At 42.4% G+C, this 17,617-nt stretch overlaps 1 protein-coding gene across 3 annotated transcripts in view; it reads left to right on the top strand.

The window, feature by feature from the left end:
* The first annotated feature begins 1,461 nt into the window (after positions 1 to 1,461).
* The window catches only part of LOC142575276 (caspase-1-like), a 69,777-nt gene continuing 53,621 nt past the window's right edge, over positions 1,462 to 17,617 (top strand). For 2 of the 3 annotated variants that reach the window (XR_012826618.1, XM_075684509.1), the window contains exons 1-4: positions 1,462 to 1,810; positions 3,262 to 3,304; positions 8,625 to 8,766; positions 16,583 to 16,730. Coding sequence is in view for 1 of the 3 variants with exons in the window: in XM_075684509.1 (XP_075540624.1) it covers positions 1,765 to 1,810; positions 3,262 to 3,304; positions 8,625 to 8,766; positions 16,583 to 16,730 (379 nt within the window). In the remaining 2 variants the exon portion in view is untranslated. The remainder of the gene's footprint in view (positions 1,811 to 3,261; positions 3,305 to 8,624; positions 8,767 to 16,582; positions 16,731 to 17,617) is intronic. The other variant, XR_012826619.1, reaches the window with a different exon arrangement.

Below are 17,617 nucleotides of genomic sequence, written 5' to 3'. Positions count from 1 at the left end.
CAACGATAATCGTCTTCAGTCTTGCCCGCGTTTCCTTTCTTTAACGCAGCCAGCCCGCTACTTCCCAGTCACGAACGGCATGCGCGTTATCAGTGTGACGCAGCATTCTCGACAGGAAAGTAGCGAGCGTCGAGTTTTCAAGAAAGGAAACGCAAGCTGGGCAGATGATTATTGTTGTGGGACAAATATACACCCCGAAGGGTGCAACCGTTTTAAGAGTGTACACTCTAAGAAAAGTTTGCACCCTTTGGGGTGTATATCTGCCACACAACAATAATCGTCATCTGCCTTGATGCATTTCCTTTCTTTAACGCTGCGAGCCTGGTACTTTCCAGTAACGAACGGCATGCGCGTTATCAGCATGACATAGCATTGCCGACAGGAAAGTAGCGGGCGCGGCGTTTTCAAGATAGGAAACGCATCAAGGCAGATGACGATTATTGTTGTGTGGCACATATACACCCCAAAGGGTACAAACGTTTTTTAGAGTGTAGAGTGCTGTTGTGGGACAAGATACGCCCCAAAGAGTGTAAAATTTTCTAAGAGTGTAGTGTTGGCGAAATTAGTCAGTGTAGATGCGGTCGTTGCTTTGTTAGGCGGGAAAACACAGACCATCAATTGTTAAAACAGTGTCGTAAACTCGGGCCCCTCATAGTAACTGATTTGGGGCCTACCTTACAATGGTGGCCAGGATTCGGAAACATGTACGCATTTTCTGTAACATTAATAATGCTGAGCGACGAGACAATTAACGTGTAGTGCAATGTTTTCGCCAACGTCCAGCATTTAGTAACAGAAAAGAGAACAGTGAGCATGTAGCTATTAATTTTTTATATACCGTACTTTGGCGATGTTACACAAATGCACATGAATGAACTTTGCAAGGGTTGAGTTTCGGTTTTGTTATTACGACATATTTTCTAGTTCTTATCGCAGAAACTTGTCTGGACGACAAGTTTAGATGACATTGAACCAAGGAGGTTGTACTAATAGTAGCATTAGTATAACCTACTTGCACTGAATAATGTCAACAAAGGACGTGATGGCATACTGAAGCACATGCAGTCACTCGCCTCTGTTAAATGATTGCGTTGTTGTGTACAGGCAGAAAGACAATATGATCAGGATAATAATCGAATCCGCAACAATAGATAAGCTTGACCAAGAGTGTGCTAGCGCTGCTTCGCTATCCTTATCGAGGAAATAAATATCGTTTCTCGCTGGCTCATAGCATAAGCATGCTATTTGTCTTGGGTATGTAAACCTTTGATCCATCTTCTAATAAAGCATTGTTGAAAGTAGCAATCACAAGCGCTACTTTCAAGAATTCTGTCCGTTTTACCTTGAGTTTCTGCGCTAAGAAATTAAAAACGCATGAATAAAAGCATGCACGGAAAACCGAAACCGAAGCTAATGTGGCGGCGCTGTGGCGTTTACGATGGGGGACGCTCGGGGCGAGGGCATAGCGAGCGTGTGAGTAGCCAGAAGCTGTGTACGGCCGTGTGGTTGTAGCCGATTGTTTTAGCTTCGTTTTTTTTTTCTCCGTGGTAGAATCACGCGGAGCTTTTGGTTGATCGCGCCAAATGAGCAGCGACGGCTATCAGCGGTTGTAAGTTTCGCCAGCGTAAAGAGGTGTGTTTTGAAGTTTCAGACAGCGCAAGACTCTTTGTGAGACAGTTGCGTTCGTGGAGTTGGCGGCAGCAGCTACTTCGCGGTAACTTTTGAGAACTCGGTGCGTAACAAGTGGCTTCACGGCTTCACACTATGGCCAACAAGAGCGGAGACAGTTTTCAGGTGAACGACAAAAATGGTACGTATGACAGATACCCTGCCGGCGGTCAAGACCTACTTGCTGTTTTGTTAGGCGACTGCTTTGCTTCGTTTTCAATCCGGCGTATGCGCGTGTGCCTTGCGTGTAATTAGATGTAGCTGACGCTAGCTGTTAAAGCGGTGCCGACTGCTTCGCGTGAACGTTTCTATTTTACGCCATCGTTAGAGCCGGCATTGCGGCGTATGCTGTAGTGGTGCAGGTTTTGTGAGCGTTGCACAATCACATTGCAGAGTGACGCAATAACGGATTTCCTGAGACTACTGGCATCAGGAATTGGACGATTTAGCAAAGACCGCGTTGATAATGTGTTGAATTGCGAGTGAGAGAGGATCGAAGTATCTGTAAAAAATAAGAACCTTTTATTATAGTCAAGGACACAGCAGTACCACACACTTGTTAACGCTGTGAAACGGCAGAAAAAAGTATATTCACTTTGCCACATTAAATTCTTTTTTCTGTTTCGATTACACAACCTTGTTCTTGTTTCTCTGTTAGTTCACTGGCAGAAAATTACACCTTCTGACGCTTTCTTGGTGGTCGTGTAAGAGCATGTGGGATTGTGATGGTTTTTGCATTTCATGCTCTTTTCAAAGCAATGTTATAGTTCGCATCACGGCCTCTTTTTGACATGTCATATGAGTGCAAGTACGAACAACGTGTTTTGACTCTGAGTATGCTGTGTTAAAGGTCACACGTTTGAAAAATACGTTTAATCAAATAAATTCGGAAGAGTGTTGTGCCTTAATTACTGAACATGCAGCACTCTCTGTAGTGGTGGTTGACGCTATCTGTTAGTAGCACCTGAAATTTTTTGATTAGTTGGGAAGTACAATGCTGTATGCTCACAGCTTTCATCCAGCACCATACAGACATTCATTTCCTCCTTGTGTCTATCACCTGTCTTGCAGCCAATATCTTTGTGTACTCTGTCTTATCACACTCACATATGCGTCTGAGTCACTTAGTTGCATGTCTGTAAGAGGGCTCAGCGAACATAAGTTTCATATGGCTGACTGTACACCACTTGCACTGATAACCAACTATGATAAGTAGTGTGTAATCTCTTTATTGGGCTTCAAACTGGGCAATGAAGGTAACATTTTTTGCGTGTAACTAATTTGTACTTAAGTGTAACGAGTTGTGAGCCTTTATGTGAGTGTAGCAAGCATTGTTGATTGGTTATTGAAACATAACTGTCTGTCAGGCGTGTAAAAAGAAATAAAATAAGGAAAGCTTGGTTGGGATGTACTAGTTGCATTCACACTGGCTGCTGCAGGGTTCCTTGCAGATGTACAGACTGCTATAAAGTGTCATGCAAATGTCTAATCTGTTGTTGCAGGGCATGCAGGTAGGGGGGGGGAGAATTATGCTCACACTGTTTTACGAACACACACGCTCAATTTTGCCCTTTCTGCGTCTTTCTTTTGCAGCTAATAGCAACAGTGAGACTGATGCAAGAAGCGTATTTGGGGGGTAAGTGATACTTCAAAAACTTTTCTTCTCGTCAAGTAATGTCCATTTTATTTCCCATGTCCAAAAAAAAGAATGCAGGCTAAGAGAATTAAGGGTCATTCTTCCTCCTATTAACAAACACCACATGTGAAGCTGGTTTCAGCTGGTGTCAGTGGTAGCCTTGCAAATGAGTGAGAAATCGAGGATAGTATTGTTCAGTGGGTGATCTTGGTCAGGAGTGACAAATTGGTAGCTTTCCAATGCTTAAGATTTCTTGATATTTTTAATTGGTGTTTACATTGATATTTGCTGGAAAAGATGTGCATTTAATAAAAAAAACTAGCTCTCACTCAGGGTTGTGGAAATGTAGAATTCTTAAAATATCAATATAAATATTGAGATCTTTGATTCACATTTAGAGGCAAAGAGGTGGTGCTGTTTGACTTTCCAATTAGTTATAAAATATGCTGTGATTATTATTCTAATATGTGAAGGCTGGAAGTTTGTCCTTTCAGCTAGTGACAGTATATGGCAGCACTTTTGAAATTGAGCAGCAAGTGGAATGAAGGTGAACAGCTGCTCTGAGGGAACATCTTCAGTGCATTGCCACATTTGAAGAATGATGAAGTGTAGTGTTGCCTGACACGTGAGATTTTACCGTGTGTGCAATCATCAACATGGCCTCATTTGGGCAGTCTCATACATTGGGGTCGGTTGCATGAGATAGACGCGTTGTAGCTTGACAGCACCTGCACAGTATATAGCAGATGAAAGACTAATCCTTGTTTGCTGAAATCCAGCATGCGGATCACAAGTTTTATTTTTTTTCAGAGATGTTGAACTTGTTTTATTACGCACAAATTCATTTAGACTATTTTGATAAAGTTCCAAGTGTCTCAGGAATAGGAATTTATTTAGAATTTTACTCAAAATTGAGAATTTCCTGTTAGTTTCCACAGTCACTCTCAATGCCATGGACTGTGCGGGTAAGTGCAATATATGTCTGTAGCCTTGTGCATATGCTTCATTAATTTGTAGGTAACAGAAAGAACAACCACTTGATATTCTTTAGACTGAGTATTTTTGCAAATTGATTGGGTGTTTGTTTTCAGTTAGGATGACATGTTTACTGATGCATATGATCTTTTTATTGAAAAATAAAGATAAACTTGTGGCTTTCCTTCCACTGTTTGCCACACTTGCATGCCTTTAACCATGCTGTATCAATGAAATGACATATGCTCTTGTCATTTGAAAGCCTATGACTACCATGCATGGGATACACCTGATGCTTTAGAAGTGAAAGAAAAAAAAAGGGGGAAAAAAGAGAGAGCTAATTATGAGTGATCATACTTGAGAATGGGATGTAAGATTGCTGTTTGAACATTACCTAGAGAGAAAGTAATATGCAAAAAAGCTTTCAGTTCAATTTGAGATACATGGTTATTAAATTTGCATATAGTAATTCAATTTAAAAAATCAGTACTTGCAGATCCCTGCTGCAGTCTATAGGAAGTATAATATTAACCGCCTATTTCATTTTAAGCGTTGCAGTATTCTTACCTCCCTTTGGTTTCACTGATGGTTGACTGTGCTGCTTTAATCTCTTTATTAGTATATTACTAATATAAAGCAGAACTAACACATTCTCAAAGTTGTAGAAACAATTCTTGCACATAAAAGGATCAAAACATATTGTTGTGATAGTTCATTTGTTATGGCTCACAAACGGCACCAGAGAACATGAAGGACAAATGGGAAGACATTGTCTTGATGTCTTCCTATTTGTCCTTCATGTTCTCTGGTGCCGTTTGTAAGCCATCAAAGGACAACACCTAGCAATTACTAAGGTTGGGAAACACTTACAAGCTGTTCTAACTTAAAGCCAAAGTTGGTCTCGAAATGCCGGACCTGGTGTCGACTTCATTAGATGTGGAGGTAAATTTGCTGATAGTGTGAGACCAGGTGTGATCAAACACGAGTGCTGCTGGTGTATCTTATGGATTTTCTCAAGTGTGGCAGCCACAGCGATCGTAGGAATGGAGCAAGCCAATATAGGTTAACGTGACGCATCTACCTCCTGGGTACCAATACTAATTTGCAGAGAAATTGTAGTTTAATAAATTATTTAGGCTGCTGTGATGCTTGCCAGTGTTTTTTTCTGATGGTTTATAGGTTTTTGATGTTCATTTAATGCAAAAAATGACAAGTTGAAAATGTCATGTCAGTGCTACTTGAACATCTTACTCATCTCAATCATTAGCTGTCCATTTCTAAAGCGTCATAATGCCATAATCTCTTACTTGGTAGTAACACTGTGCCTTTAACCACTAAGTTGCTCTTAGCTTGTACGCTAGCCTGCAGTATAGTTACAATGCCTGCCCCGTGTTGCCAAAATGCATGGCAGCCGGTGGTCCATAGTGGCAGTGCCACATTCCTGGACACTTTATACCTGCCATTGCTAGAATACAGACAACTTCTGGTGTCGTGCTCCTGCTCCTCCACCTTCACGTGCAACTATGTAAACAGCCGTGAGAAATGCCAAACTTTTGTTACTTGTAACTTGAGGCAAAGCACAAAAAAGCACATAGGACAACGGAAGGGAATGAAGAAAAGGCACATTGTCCTATGTGCTTTCTTGAGCTTCGTCTCAAGTTATGCAGTACCAACTAACCCACCAGTCTGTTCTTGTGTTACTCATCGATATCCCATAAACAGTGATCTATTTCTGGGAAAGTGGTAACGTCCTGACTCCTTGATGTTAGCATGACTTGGTGGGCATTGTAAAATACAGGCGGCTGTGCTTGGACGATGATCCACGTAGTAGCTGAGGTGTGATAATATACTGTTCCTTCATTTGACAATGTGGTCGGGAGCAGCGGTGCATGGCTAACACTCTAAAAGCTAGGTTATTTACTTTAAGTGAATGTGAAAGTAGTGGACAGGACAGCCACTGATGTAGCTCAATAATACGCTGCACATGACATGTAGCAGTTGTGTGGTCCCTTTGTGGCAGTGTGTTGTCTTTCCTGGTATTTTTTTTTTTTTTTGCAATTTAGGCAACTGTCTGAAATTTACAAATCTGGACCTTCCACTAGCATTTTCAGGCTCTAAACTTTCCTGGTGCCTTGTTTTGTTTCAATGTCTGTTGGCCTCTCTACATTTTCATCTGTAATTTGTTTAGGAATGTGGCACTCAAATGTATATGCGTAGAGGCATTGTGCAGGAGTAAGTGGTGTATGTGGAAAAAGATTGGGCCCTCAAGACGGTTGTTTTTGTGGGTCGCCTGCATGGCCAAGGCTGACACATTCACTATGGAAAACTGTGTGCAGAAAACAGGGGTAATGGAGGAGGAAACAAAAATGAGTATCTTTTATCCTCGTTTTTGCACTTTTTACCATGGTGAACACATGCCAACAGACCAAAATGTTTGCCCTTCTCTGTGTCACTGTGGGCTCTTGTAGTGATTCCAGAGATTACAAAAGGTGATTGTCATCGGCCAGAGTTTACTGTGTGAAATAGCGGCCCCTCTCTAAATTCTGTCTTTCACCACTCTGTTCCCTTCCTCGCACCCATAAATTTCCTGGCCTCATCTGTCCAGCTGATTCTCTGCTGCCCGAAACAGCGTTTCACTCTCCTTGGTCAAGCGCACATTGCTGTTTGCCTACCATATATCTTCTCCACACATTTTGTGGTGTGCTCAGTTTCAGCTGACCCTTTTAATGTCAAAAAAATCTGCGTTTAAAGCCTTTCTATGCAAGCAATGTGAATGCATATGATATTGCCCTTTAGGTCATGCGCTTCTGCATTAGCTTCTGTACAACCATTATGGCCTTAAGTTTAATGATTGCGTAAACCTGTGCATTCCATTGTGACTGGGCCAGTAGTGTCATGGTGTTAAGTTTTGCTAGTCACGCCTGGGAACTTTGCACAGAAAGTGAAACAAGTGTCACAGTACCAAATATTTGGTAATCGGTGGACACTTAACAGTCGCTATTGCAACAAGCCTTCTTTTCATGTAAATTTTGGCGATAAATCTGCCTGGAGCTTAAAGACAACTCATCCTGTCGTGCACTGCAAGTAGTTGAAAACAAAAAAATCCCACCTGCTTTGTAGGTTTCCTCGGTAACTGCTTCTCTTGCATTGGGACCAATTCCTCTTTAGTATGAATAAATTGCTTTACTTGGAACACAGGTAGCAGTGTAGTACCAGCTTAGTATTGTTGATTGTTGACTACAGTTAAGAGTTGAAGCAGCTAGCAGACTGCTGGTATCTTGCCTTGCTCTTTGCACCTTATGTGCTCCACTAATTTTAGTACAGTCTACTATACTTGGTTGTAAGTGAATGGTTGAAATTTTCTCACATCAAAAGTCTTCATATTACTTACCAAAAGCTGTTCAATTCATATTAAAGTTTGGAAATGCCCTGAAACAGCAGCTTGACAAGTGCACGGGGAAGTCTGAAACTCTATGGTTGAAAGGAGAGTTACAAAAAAAAAGTTGAAAATCGACATCCATAGAGATGCGTAGGGTAAGAAGCAGTTGATAACATTGTGAAGTTTACCAGCTATCCCAGAGTTGGAAACACTTGTTATTATGTATCGGGTTATGATTGAGTCCTTTTTCCACTGTTAATAACAAAAAGTTAATAAGTTACGCTGTATTACTGAATTAAGCTTTGGCAATGGCAAATAGCCACTCTTAGCACGATAGAAGGCTTGGTAAGCCAGAAAAGACAAAAACTGGGTGGCGACATTGCCCTAAAGCTCCTGCACTAGCTTGCCTTGACGTCGTAAACTTTCACAGCATCTGCTCAGGTCTGGTTAATTGTTTATTGGAAAAGGACTATTTTGCATTCTCAAGGAACCAAAGGGTCATCCTTCAACTGTCAAGCTTCGAGAACTTTCATGTGCCAAAACAGCCCAAACAAGAAAAAATACTCTGAAAATTCTGGTGTCATGCTGACTTACCGGCGCCAAGACTTTGGTGCGAAAATAAAAAAAAATGGAACTTTGGCTTTCATTTTCTCCCGTTTAAACCAACCTTTTGCCATTGAATGAACGAAAATGGGGTTTTAAAAGAATACTTTTGCCACTCTAAACTGTCCTAAACTCTTCAGTGTCCTTTCACCACTGCAGACATTTTCTGTGTTGTTTTCCTTGTGTCCTCCTCTCTTTGTGTTCATGGGGCACTGTTGAAGCACTCTCTCTCTGCATGGTTCTGTTGTTTGTTCCACGCCTTGTTGGATGTGTCGGTGGTGACGGTGCTTTGTGTGCTGCTTCTGTGTCGTGACATTCCCCCGTGCTGTCCTTCCCTGGGTGTTGCAATGGCGGTGTTGGCAGTCTGTCTTCGGGCTGCTGTGTACCCAGAATGTTCACCGGGCGGTCGGCCTCCAAGTACCCTGTGCTGCCCACATCACTCGAGGCTGAGGAGTACAACATGGCCCACCCCAACCGAGGCAAATGTGTCATCTTCAACAACAGGGTGAGTATGCGTTCAGTGGCCCTCAATGTTTTAAATATTATTTAACAATACTGTAACCCTTGACTAGGGGCCATAGCAGGAAGGGCAGGACAAAGTTTAAAGAACTAAATGATACCCATCAAAACCACAGAAGCCATGACACATCAATATGACGTCGAACATTCATGTAAATACACAACAGCAGCATGTCCACTGACATCGTTCAATGCAACAACATTGTTTAGTGGATCATTCGACATTTCATTCACAGCCGAAAAATGAGAGCAACAAAATCTGTCGCTGTGACGTCTGTATGACAGAATAACATAACTGTGGTTGGTTTGCAGATTTCTTTTACTTGGATCTTGTAGGTATTTATCCTTGTCAACCTTAATTTGGCCTTGAAGTATTTCGAAAAGCAGTTTTATCTGGTATTTTCTTCTACGTGTTTCTGAAAGGTCCATACTACTGGACTAACGATCTGCGTCCCTGAGTTCATCCTGTGCCTTGAACAAATGAAATTACGCAACAGAATTAACATTGCGCATCTATTCGCTCACTTTAAGTAACAAACTTTCCAGCTCATGTTGAGTTGCCAGCAATTTGTCGGTTGCGCATTAGTGCCCTGCACATGAGTGTTTTGCATAGCCTTAATGCCACTTCATCAGCCATGGTGGTTCAGTGGTTATGGTGTTGGGCGGCTGAGGAGGAGGTTGTGTGTTTGATTCCTAGCTCTGGCAGCTGCATTCTGATGGGAGCAGAATATAGAAATGGTCATTCACCGTTCTTAATGTGTGCGTTTGAAGAGAGCTACAGATGGTCAAAATTAATCCAGAGATCTCCACTATACAGCATCCCTCATAGCACACTGTGCAGCTTTGGAACATGAAACCCCTCAGTTGAACGAAAAGTCTCTAATTGAACGAAAAGTCTTTAATGCAACCTAAAGAAGAAAGAAATAAGAGGAGGGGAAGGGGGAGTTGTAAATGAATGAGACTGGTTAACCAGTATGTTGTGAGCAATTAACCTGAACTTTTTGGCTGATCTTCTTTTTGTCCCCCACATAATTAGGCAAGTTACACGAACCTTTATATATTTATGTAAAGGCACAAAATTTGAGAACGCCTAACATGTTTAGAAAGGCCTGATGTTTTTTTTTTTTGTTTTTTTTAGCAAGTCCCCTTGTGCATTCTCTCTTTTGTGGGCTTCACCCGCCGTGGTTGCTCAGTGGCTATGGTGTTGGGCTGCTGAGCACGAGGTCGCGGGATCGAATCCCGGCCACGGCGGCCGCATTTCGATGGAGGCGAAATGCGAAAACACCTGTGTACTTAGATTTAGGTGCACGTTAAAGAACCCCAGGTGGTCGAAATTTCCGGAGTTCTCCACTGCGGCGTGCCTCATAATCAGAAAGTGGTTTTGGCACATAAAACCCCATAATTTTTTTTTGTGGGCTTTGTGTAAAACCTACAGAGCGTGAAAAAAGAAATGTCGCCACATGCTTGTGCATGAATTGAAGCACCGTCAAGCGTGTCTTCAACAAGCCAAGCTGGTGTGCTAGTTGTAGAGAGTATACATACAGGCCACAGCATTTAATAATTGCTAGTGAGCCCAAGTCAACAAGCCCGGCCATTGCCTGTGGCTGCAGTTGCAGGTGGGCACCAAAAGCTTATTGCTACAGCGTTATACAACAGCGTCATTCCAAAGGCATCAGATAGCAACTGTTATATACACCAGCTTCATTCCAAAGGCATAGCAACTATGTTATTTAGCGGCTTCATTCCAAAGGCAGCAGATAGCAACTGTGTTATTCATCCTGTTGACGTCAACGTGCAAGGCCATATCATGGAAAACAAGAGTGAAAATGATTCACTCTGTGCAGTGGTGTAGCCAGAAATTGCGTTCAGGGGGGGGGGCTCATGACAGCTCAGCCTCCTCCTTATAGAATTTGTCGAGGGATCAAATACATGAATGGCTGCACTGCCATTGCCAAAGATGCTGCAGACGAATTCTTGAACGCTACTCACTGTCAAGACAGGTAAAATATGAATTTTTTTCATTAAAGAATATACTCGTATGTCCCAAAAATTGTGCCCAAAATAACTGATATCAATGGTTCCATGTTTTTTGTCTACTTAATAAGTAAAGAAAATATCACATGAACTCACTTTGAAACGAGCAAAGCAGTACATGCCGCTGCTATTAAAAATGTAAAGGCCATGAAATGAACAAGTTGAGGGCATATATTTTAATGAAACTTTGTCATTCAAGAACCTTGTTTACATTATTGTACATATGCAACGTCCAGGGAAAAATCTCAATGACACTGTCCTTTGTTCCAATGTATTGCGCAGAAGCAGCTGTCACCGGTCGTGTATTGTGAGTAATTGCACCGAAATTATAGGCGCAACAGAGAGCACATATAAAAAGCAGTAGTTTTGCAAAATATACAAGGTCAAGTCAAATGAAAGTGAACCAATGTGGCGTGATTCCTGTCTTGTAAAGCTTCTCGGGTTGCTGCTTCAAAAAATTGGGAACTGACTCTTTCACGTCATCTTCCAACACGAATCTGATGTCCTTGAGCAGTTTTTTTAATTGCCCCAAAATGTGGAAGTTGCAGGGCGACAGGTCTGGGCTGTATGACGGATGTTGCAGCGTTTTCCACTTGAAGTTTGCCAGTTTTGTGTTGACCACATCAGCGATGTGGGGATGGGCGTTGTTGTGGAGCAAGATGACCCCATTCATCTATGTTCCGCATCATTTGTTCTTGATTGTGACACGCAGCTGATCCGGCGTTTCACAGTATCGGAAACGATTGATAGTCTCTCCAGGTTTAGCTAATGACCTCTGATGATCTAATAAAAAAGTCAGCACCTTTCCGGCAGAAATGATGGCCTTTGCTTTCTTAGGGGGTGGTGAATTCGAATGTTTCCACTGTAAGCTTTGCCGTCGTGTTTCAGGCTCGTAGTGATGGCACCATGATTCGTCCCCGGTCGCAATTGCAGACAAGAAGTCGTCACCTTCATTATGATAACGGATTAGATGAGTCAAGGCAGCGCCGAACCTCTCCGTCTTCTGGTAGTACGTGTTTCCTATAATATTGACATCCATTGCGCACATAAGGGCTGACAACCAAGATGTTCATGAATTATAGTGTGAACCAAACCATGACTGATGTTCACACGTCCTGCCAGTTTATCGATACTTATCCTCTGTTCTTGTCTAATCAGCTCATCAACCTTTGCAACTGTGGCTCGGTAGCTTTGGCCCGATCTTGGATCGTCTTTGCAACTTCACGTCCTTCTCTGAACTGTTTGCTCCAACGCTTCACAGTGGCCAGTGAAATGCAATGTTCAATGTAGATGGCCGCCATACAGCTACTAATTTCTCTTTTGGAAACACCTTCAGCTGTCAAAATCCTCACGACACCCCTCTGTTCAACTTTTGTAGCGTCTATTATGTCATGCAACTACGTTCAACCCAGTGTATGAAAGCATTAAAGAACATTTATCCTCACGCCTGCAGGTCACTTTTGTAAATGAGAGATGCCTGTGTGCTGCTACGCACATGCCTCGAAGATAATGAACAGAACCATTATTGCGCGAGGTGGCTTAGCTCGCTTTCATTTGACTCGCCCGTGTACATTAGGAATGTGAAGATATAATATACAAATGCGAAGATACAGCTTGTTAAAGGCAAAAACGTGTCACTGGAAACAAAGTTCACTGCACGTATACACAAAACCTCGCAACAAGATATTTAAATATATGCATAAATCTCTGATAAAAATACATGTTTAAGAAAAAGTCACTGTATATAATGCGTCAAGCAAGGCAAATAAGCATGTGGTGCAATCACAGATCCACAGATCACAGAATCCTAAGGCTCACCCCCCCTCCATTCACTGCCCCTGATGTATCGCATGCTACGTAAGGCGGCGCGCTTCCTCCCCACTTTTCCCCCTTGCGCACACAAGACTGAGCCACCATCATCGGCTCAGCCATGCCCCCTCCCCCCCTTATGTTTTCACTGGCACATACAGCATGCAGACTGCGGTCACAATTTGATCCCCGTGGACTTTACATGGAAGGTGAGGGCGACAGCGACTGCAGGAATGCGCCTGTAGTGTCCATATACTTGCTATAGTAATAATAAAAGTATTCGGCAACAGAAGCGCCCCATGGCCCATTACTTTCCGCAAAAGAAGAAGTAACAAAATCAAACTTTCACAATGCGACAATTCGCTGCGGCGCGTCTTCTTTCATTTGTTGTGCAGGGCCACCGAAATGAAAAAAAAACTGAAAGGAAAGCATGTTGGCCGCAATCGAATGCCTACTTTGGGCACTTAAAAGGAAGCTTGAGCTCGGGCTGAACTCCGACGCAGCCTATTCAAATACAAGTAAAACACAAAAACTATTTTCTGAGATAACCATTGGACCAATTTTAATGAAATTTGCTGCATTTGAGAGAGAAAGGTAAATTCTAGTGACTGTTGGAAGCGGAATTTCGAGTTAGGGCCTAGATTTTGTTGAGACTTTTCAAAAATTTGAAAGTTCGAAAAATATAGAAGCATGAAGTTTACATATTAATAGCTCTCCGTCAAGAACATATATCGCAGTTCTTTAAATGGCATCCATTAGATCATTCAAAGTATACAAATTCTATATGTCAATTTATATGTAACATGAATTTGTTACGCCGTGTACAAGGGTTCTGCGAAAGCTGTATTTACACATTACTAATTTTTTTTGTATTCATGTGTAACATATCAGTTTTGTTTGCTTTAGACGTGCTGTGAGATGGGATTCACAGAATTGTGATATCATTTTTCATTGCCGAGTTACTGAGTTGTAAGCTTGATTGTTTCGTTTTCTGAAAATTCGCATTTTTTGCCAATCTTTAGTGAAAATTTGATGACCTAAATAAAAAATTCGAAACAAACAGTCACTAGATTTTAAGTTCTTATTTTCAATGCAAAAAACCTCATCAAGTGGTGCAGTGGTTGCCAAGAAAAACGCATTCTCCTTTTACATGTATTTAAATAGGAGCACCCGAGCTAAAGCTACCTCTTAATGTGGCTGCTGAAGAAATATAGAAGAAAACCTGAGATGCTCGGTCCACTGATAACCATACGCATACTGCTTGTTATCCTACACTGGCGAGGCAAGACTTTCCGGAGAGGTTGCGCTCAAGCGAACGTGTTGCGGTCCGTCGAGCCCCCACAGTGATGATGGCGAGCAACCATTGTTTCTTTTTCTCGTCTGCTAGCCAGAAAGAGTCCGAAACTCTGCCAGGGGAAACTCCACTCGGCCAGAGAAAAACTAACGCGCACCCAAGTGCGATGTTCGGGGTAACACAAGAAAAACGCATACAAGAAAAATGCAAGCTGGCTCTGGCAGCCCGCGGGTAGCAAGAAAAAGAAAATTGAAGAGGCTCAGTGTCTCCTCGTGAATAAAAGTCAAAGTAGGAAAATAAGATTGTAGTTACCTTTGCTGGTTTTAGCGTCTTGACATGGATGCCCTGGCACTGGTGAAAAATTTTTCTTCTTCTCTCTGATATGACGGCACAAATGAACCACCACAACTCTTATCGGACCTCGCTGCGTGCTTCGTCAACTTGTGTGATAGTGCGTTGATTTGGCTTGTCTCATTGTATGGTGCGATGTACGACTCTAGAAAAGTCAATGCACCTTTGGCATCAAATGTTTATAAGAACATTAAACCCACAAAGTTCCGGAATTGAACATCTAACGCACGACCTTGGAAATGTCAATGCACCTTTCATATCAAAAGTTAGTACTTTATCCCCATAAAGTTTTGGAATTGAAATCTATGCGCTCCTTAGATTCCGCAGATTCCGCGAGATGCCACAACGAGCTCTTTCACCATCAAAACGCCCTTGAAACACTTGAAACTTTGTGCTCTGATGGGGCTCCTTGTGTTATGTGACTCCAGGTGCATGGGCGTTGCCGCGAAATCCAGCCCGAGTTTGTAATGTTCGCGCCGAAATTTCTTTTCGAGCACGAAAAAAAAGTCATTCTAGACAAAATCCAGAAGGATTTCTGGCGCCGGGGGTTGCTTAGGTCGGTGGTGCATGACGGCACGAAAATATGTCAGTGGGGGGGGGGGGAGGGGGGGAGGGGGGGTTGATGCCCCATAAGCCCCCCTCCCTGGCCCTGACTCTGTGCGCACTAGCAGTTGGTGACATCCTCTTTTTTTTTTTTAAATACTATTATACTGGCATTTGTTGTAAGCCCAGATCAGAGAACCTTGTAACAGCTTACTTGTGGAAAACAACTGCAGACTTTATAGTTTGTGTTATTAGTATTGTTTAAATTAGAAATGTTCAAAGAAAAACAGTGACAGTGACTTGCTTAAAAGGTGATAGTAGGCTAAATAGGATACCTTGGTTTCACCATTCTCTAACAAGAACTACTGTATACATCAGTCCGAAAGCTTGTGTGCTGAATGAGAGATGCCCTGTAATGTTTTGGATTTCAATATATTTTTTCTCGAGCTATTGACAGCTGACCATTTAAATTGGCAGGTATATTCTGTATATTACTGTCTCAAATAAAATCTTAAATAAATTGGTTTGTTCTAGCACCACACAAAAGAAAATGATAACACTTCTTGTTATCTTTTATTATTGAAAAGAGCTTCATGATTAGAATTTTTTCGTGAATATGACATAAAGAATGTTGTAATATCTTGGGTTCTGATTGTTAGCAATATAATGTACTATATGTAAATGGTAGACGTTTCACTATAAACTGTTGAGTAGCTTTCTAGAAATGGTACATCAAAAATATTAAAAGTGAGAAAATTCCATTTGGTGGCATTTGTCACTCGTTTACTGCAAGGATTAAAATGGCTCCAGCTGAATGCACAAAATTTCTTTTCTTTCTTTCCATCATCCCCAAAGCCTTTCTTGACTTTGTTTTTCTTCATCATTCTTTGCGCACTGAGGAGTAGTAGAACTGCTTTTTGACTTGGCTGCAGTAATATTAGCTCCGTGTTTGGCTGGTTAAGCTGTGTACCACCAGGTGACTGCACCATGCAGACCGCTCATGTTTACACTAAAGCCCCTTCATCACAGTGGTAGTATAGTATAGAAGAGCTTTAGTCTACGCCTCCGCCCATCCGTCGAAACGCCCTGCTCACCTTCGTTTACCAGAATACCGGGCACGCTCGGTGCTGGGACAGAATGTTGGCAATACTCGCTGCTTGGATAGCTCTCACTGGGGATTGACGGCCAGGCGGCTAGCGGAGAGGTTAGAGAGGCTTCACGCGCTGGTTCCAAGACTGGAAGTAGACGACACGATGTCACATCATGACGCAAAGCCAGTGAAGGCAGAGCTTAGTTACGATTGCTTGGTGAATGAGTTGAGGAGAAAAACCATGGCTAGGAAGGAGGGTAACTTGTAATTGTCTGTAGCTTTCTTAACATCAGATGACGCTTCACTTAAATTGTGGCGTGAATGTTTTACTGTAACTGTACCCTACACGTCTGCAAAATTTATCCAAACCGTTTCAGGGACCCCTTAAAGCACCTCTTTATTGGTACCTATTCTTTGTGTTTATTTATTAGCTATTTATTCTTCATTAAATAAACAGCCAATTACTAGGACCTATTAATTTAGTATTTATTTGGTACCTTTTTGCTGACAGTGCAAGAAATCATGTCCCCTGGCCTATCATGGAAAACCTCGCATCGAGCTGCTCTCTTCCGAGAGTGAAAACGCTGCTTGCATGCATGATGACGTTCTTGATGCATTGTGATGCATCAAATTGTCTTTTTTAATTCTTCGTATGCATTTGTGGTCTGCTGTACTTTGCAGTATTTTGAACCCCATACAAAGCTGAGTGAACGGAGGGGGACAGATTTGGATGCCGAGAATCTCTACTATCGCTTCCATGAGTTGGGATTCGAGGCAGTCATCAAGCCCAACATGGCACGCAAGGAAATGCTGGATGAATTGGACAGATGTAAGCCTTCTTGCTGACCTGGATTTTGTTGTAGTGAACAAGTGGCTACCAGGCTATCAAAATGAAAGAAAGCATGTTGAATTCGTTGCCATGATTTTATATGCCTGGGACTGTTTACACACATCATTTTGTCTTTTGATAAATTTATACATGGTTGAAAAGTGTCGCACAAGACTGACAGTAAATTCTTGCACGGTAAGTTGTCAAGGGACAGAGGTGAATTTTTTCATGCAGGTGTAACTTGTTTGGTCACTTGATAACACACTCTGATTCTGCTTGTGCATGTGGTGCTGCAGCTGTTAAAGCAGTATTCGTATGGGGAGAACTCCCTGGGAGTGCATATCACGTGATGGTAATGTCACGCCTCTTCAGGGCCAAGCGATGTAGACATCTCCGGGGGATGGGAGCCATTGAGCTGTGCCAGTACAAAACGTCCTCTCTTGGTGGGGGAGATGGCGGGGATCTTGCCAGCTAGTTTAGCCACCTATTGCCGCGCTTGAAATTGCCACTGCTTTTGCGAATGCTTGGCGGTCTTGTTCGCTTCAGTGTTTTTCAGTGGCGCAAACACTTGCTGACCTCTTGAAGCTGAGGGATGAAGTGCCCCTGTTTTCACCTCACTCACCACAGCGTACCTGCGCCTGTGTTTTTGCTCGGTGTCGGGAGTATAGGGCACAAAACCATCTGCCACTACTGATATCCTTCGATCCCCACAATGTCTATATGAGCGGGGGAGCAACGTGAAGAGCATGATGGCTTGTGACGTCATGCTCCCCTCCGCGTTGAGAGCTTTCCCATAAGGATAGTGAACTAGTACTCGAGGGGTGCTCAGGTGTTGCCTCACTGTGAGAGTGCTTAAAAAAAAAAACCATAAATGTGAGATTCTAAAG

Source organism: Dermacentor variabilis, chromosome 1 (genome assembly GCF_050947875.1).
Source record: "Dermacentor variabilis isolate Ectoservices chromosome 1, ASM5094787v1, whole genome shotgun sequence".
In the NCBI taxonomy this organism is placed as follows: Eukaryota; Metazoa; Arthropoda; class Arachnida; order Ixodida; family Ixodidae; genus Dermacentor; species Dermacentor variabilis.
Note: the sequence above shows the minus strand (reverse complement) of the source record. Positions and strands in the feature narration are given on the sequence as shown.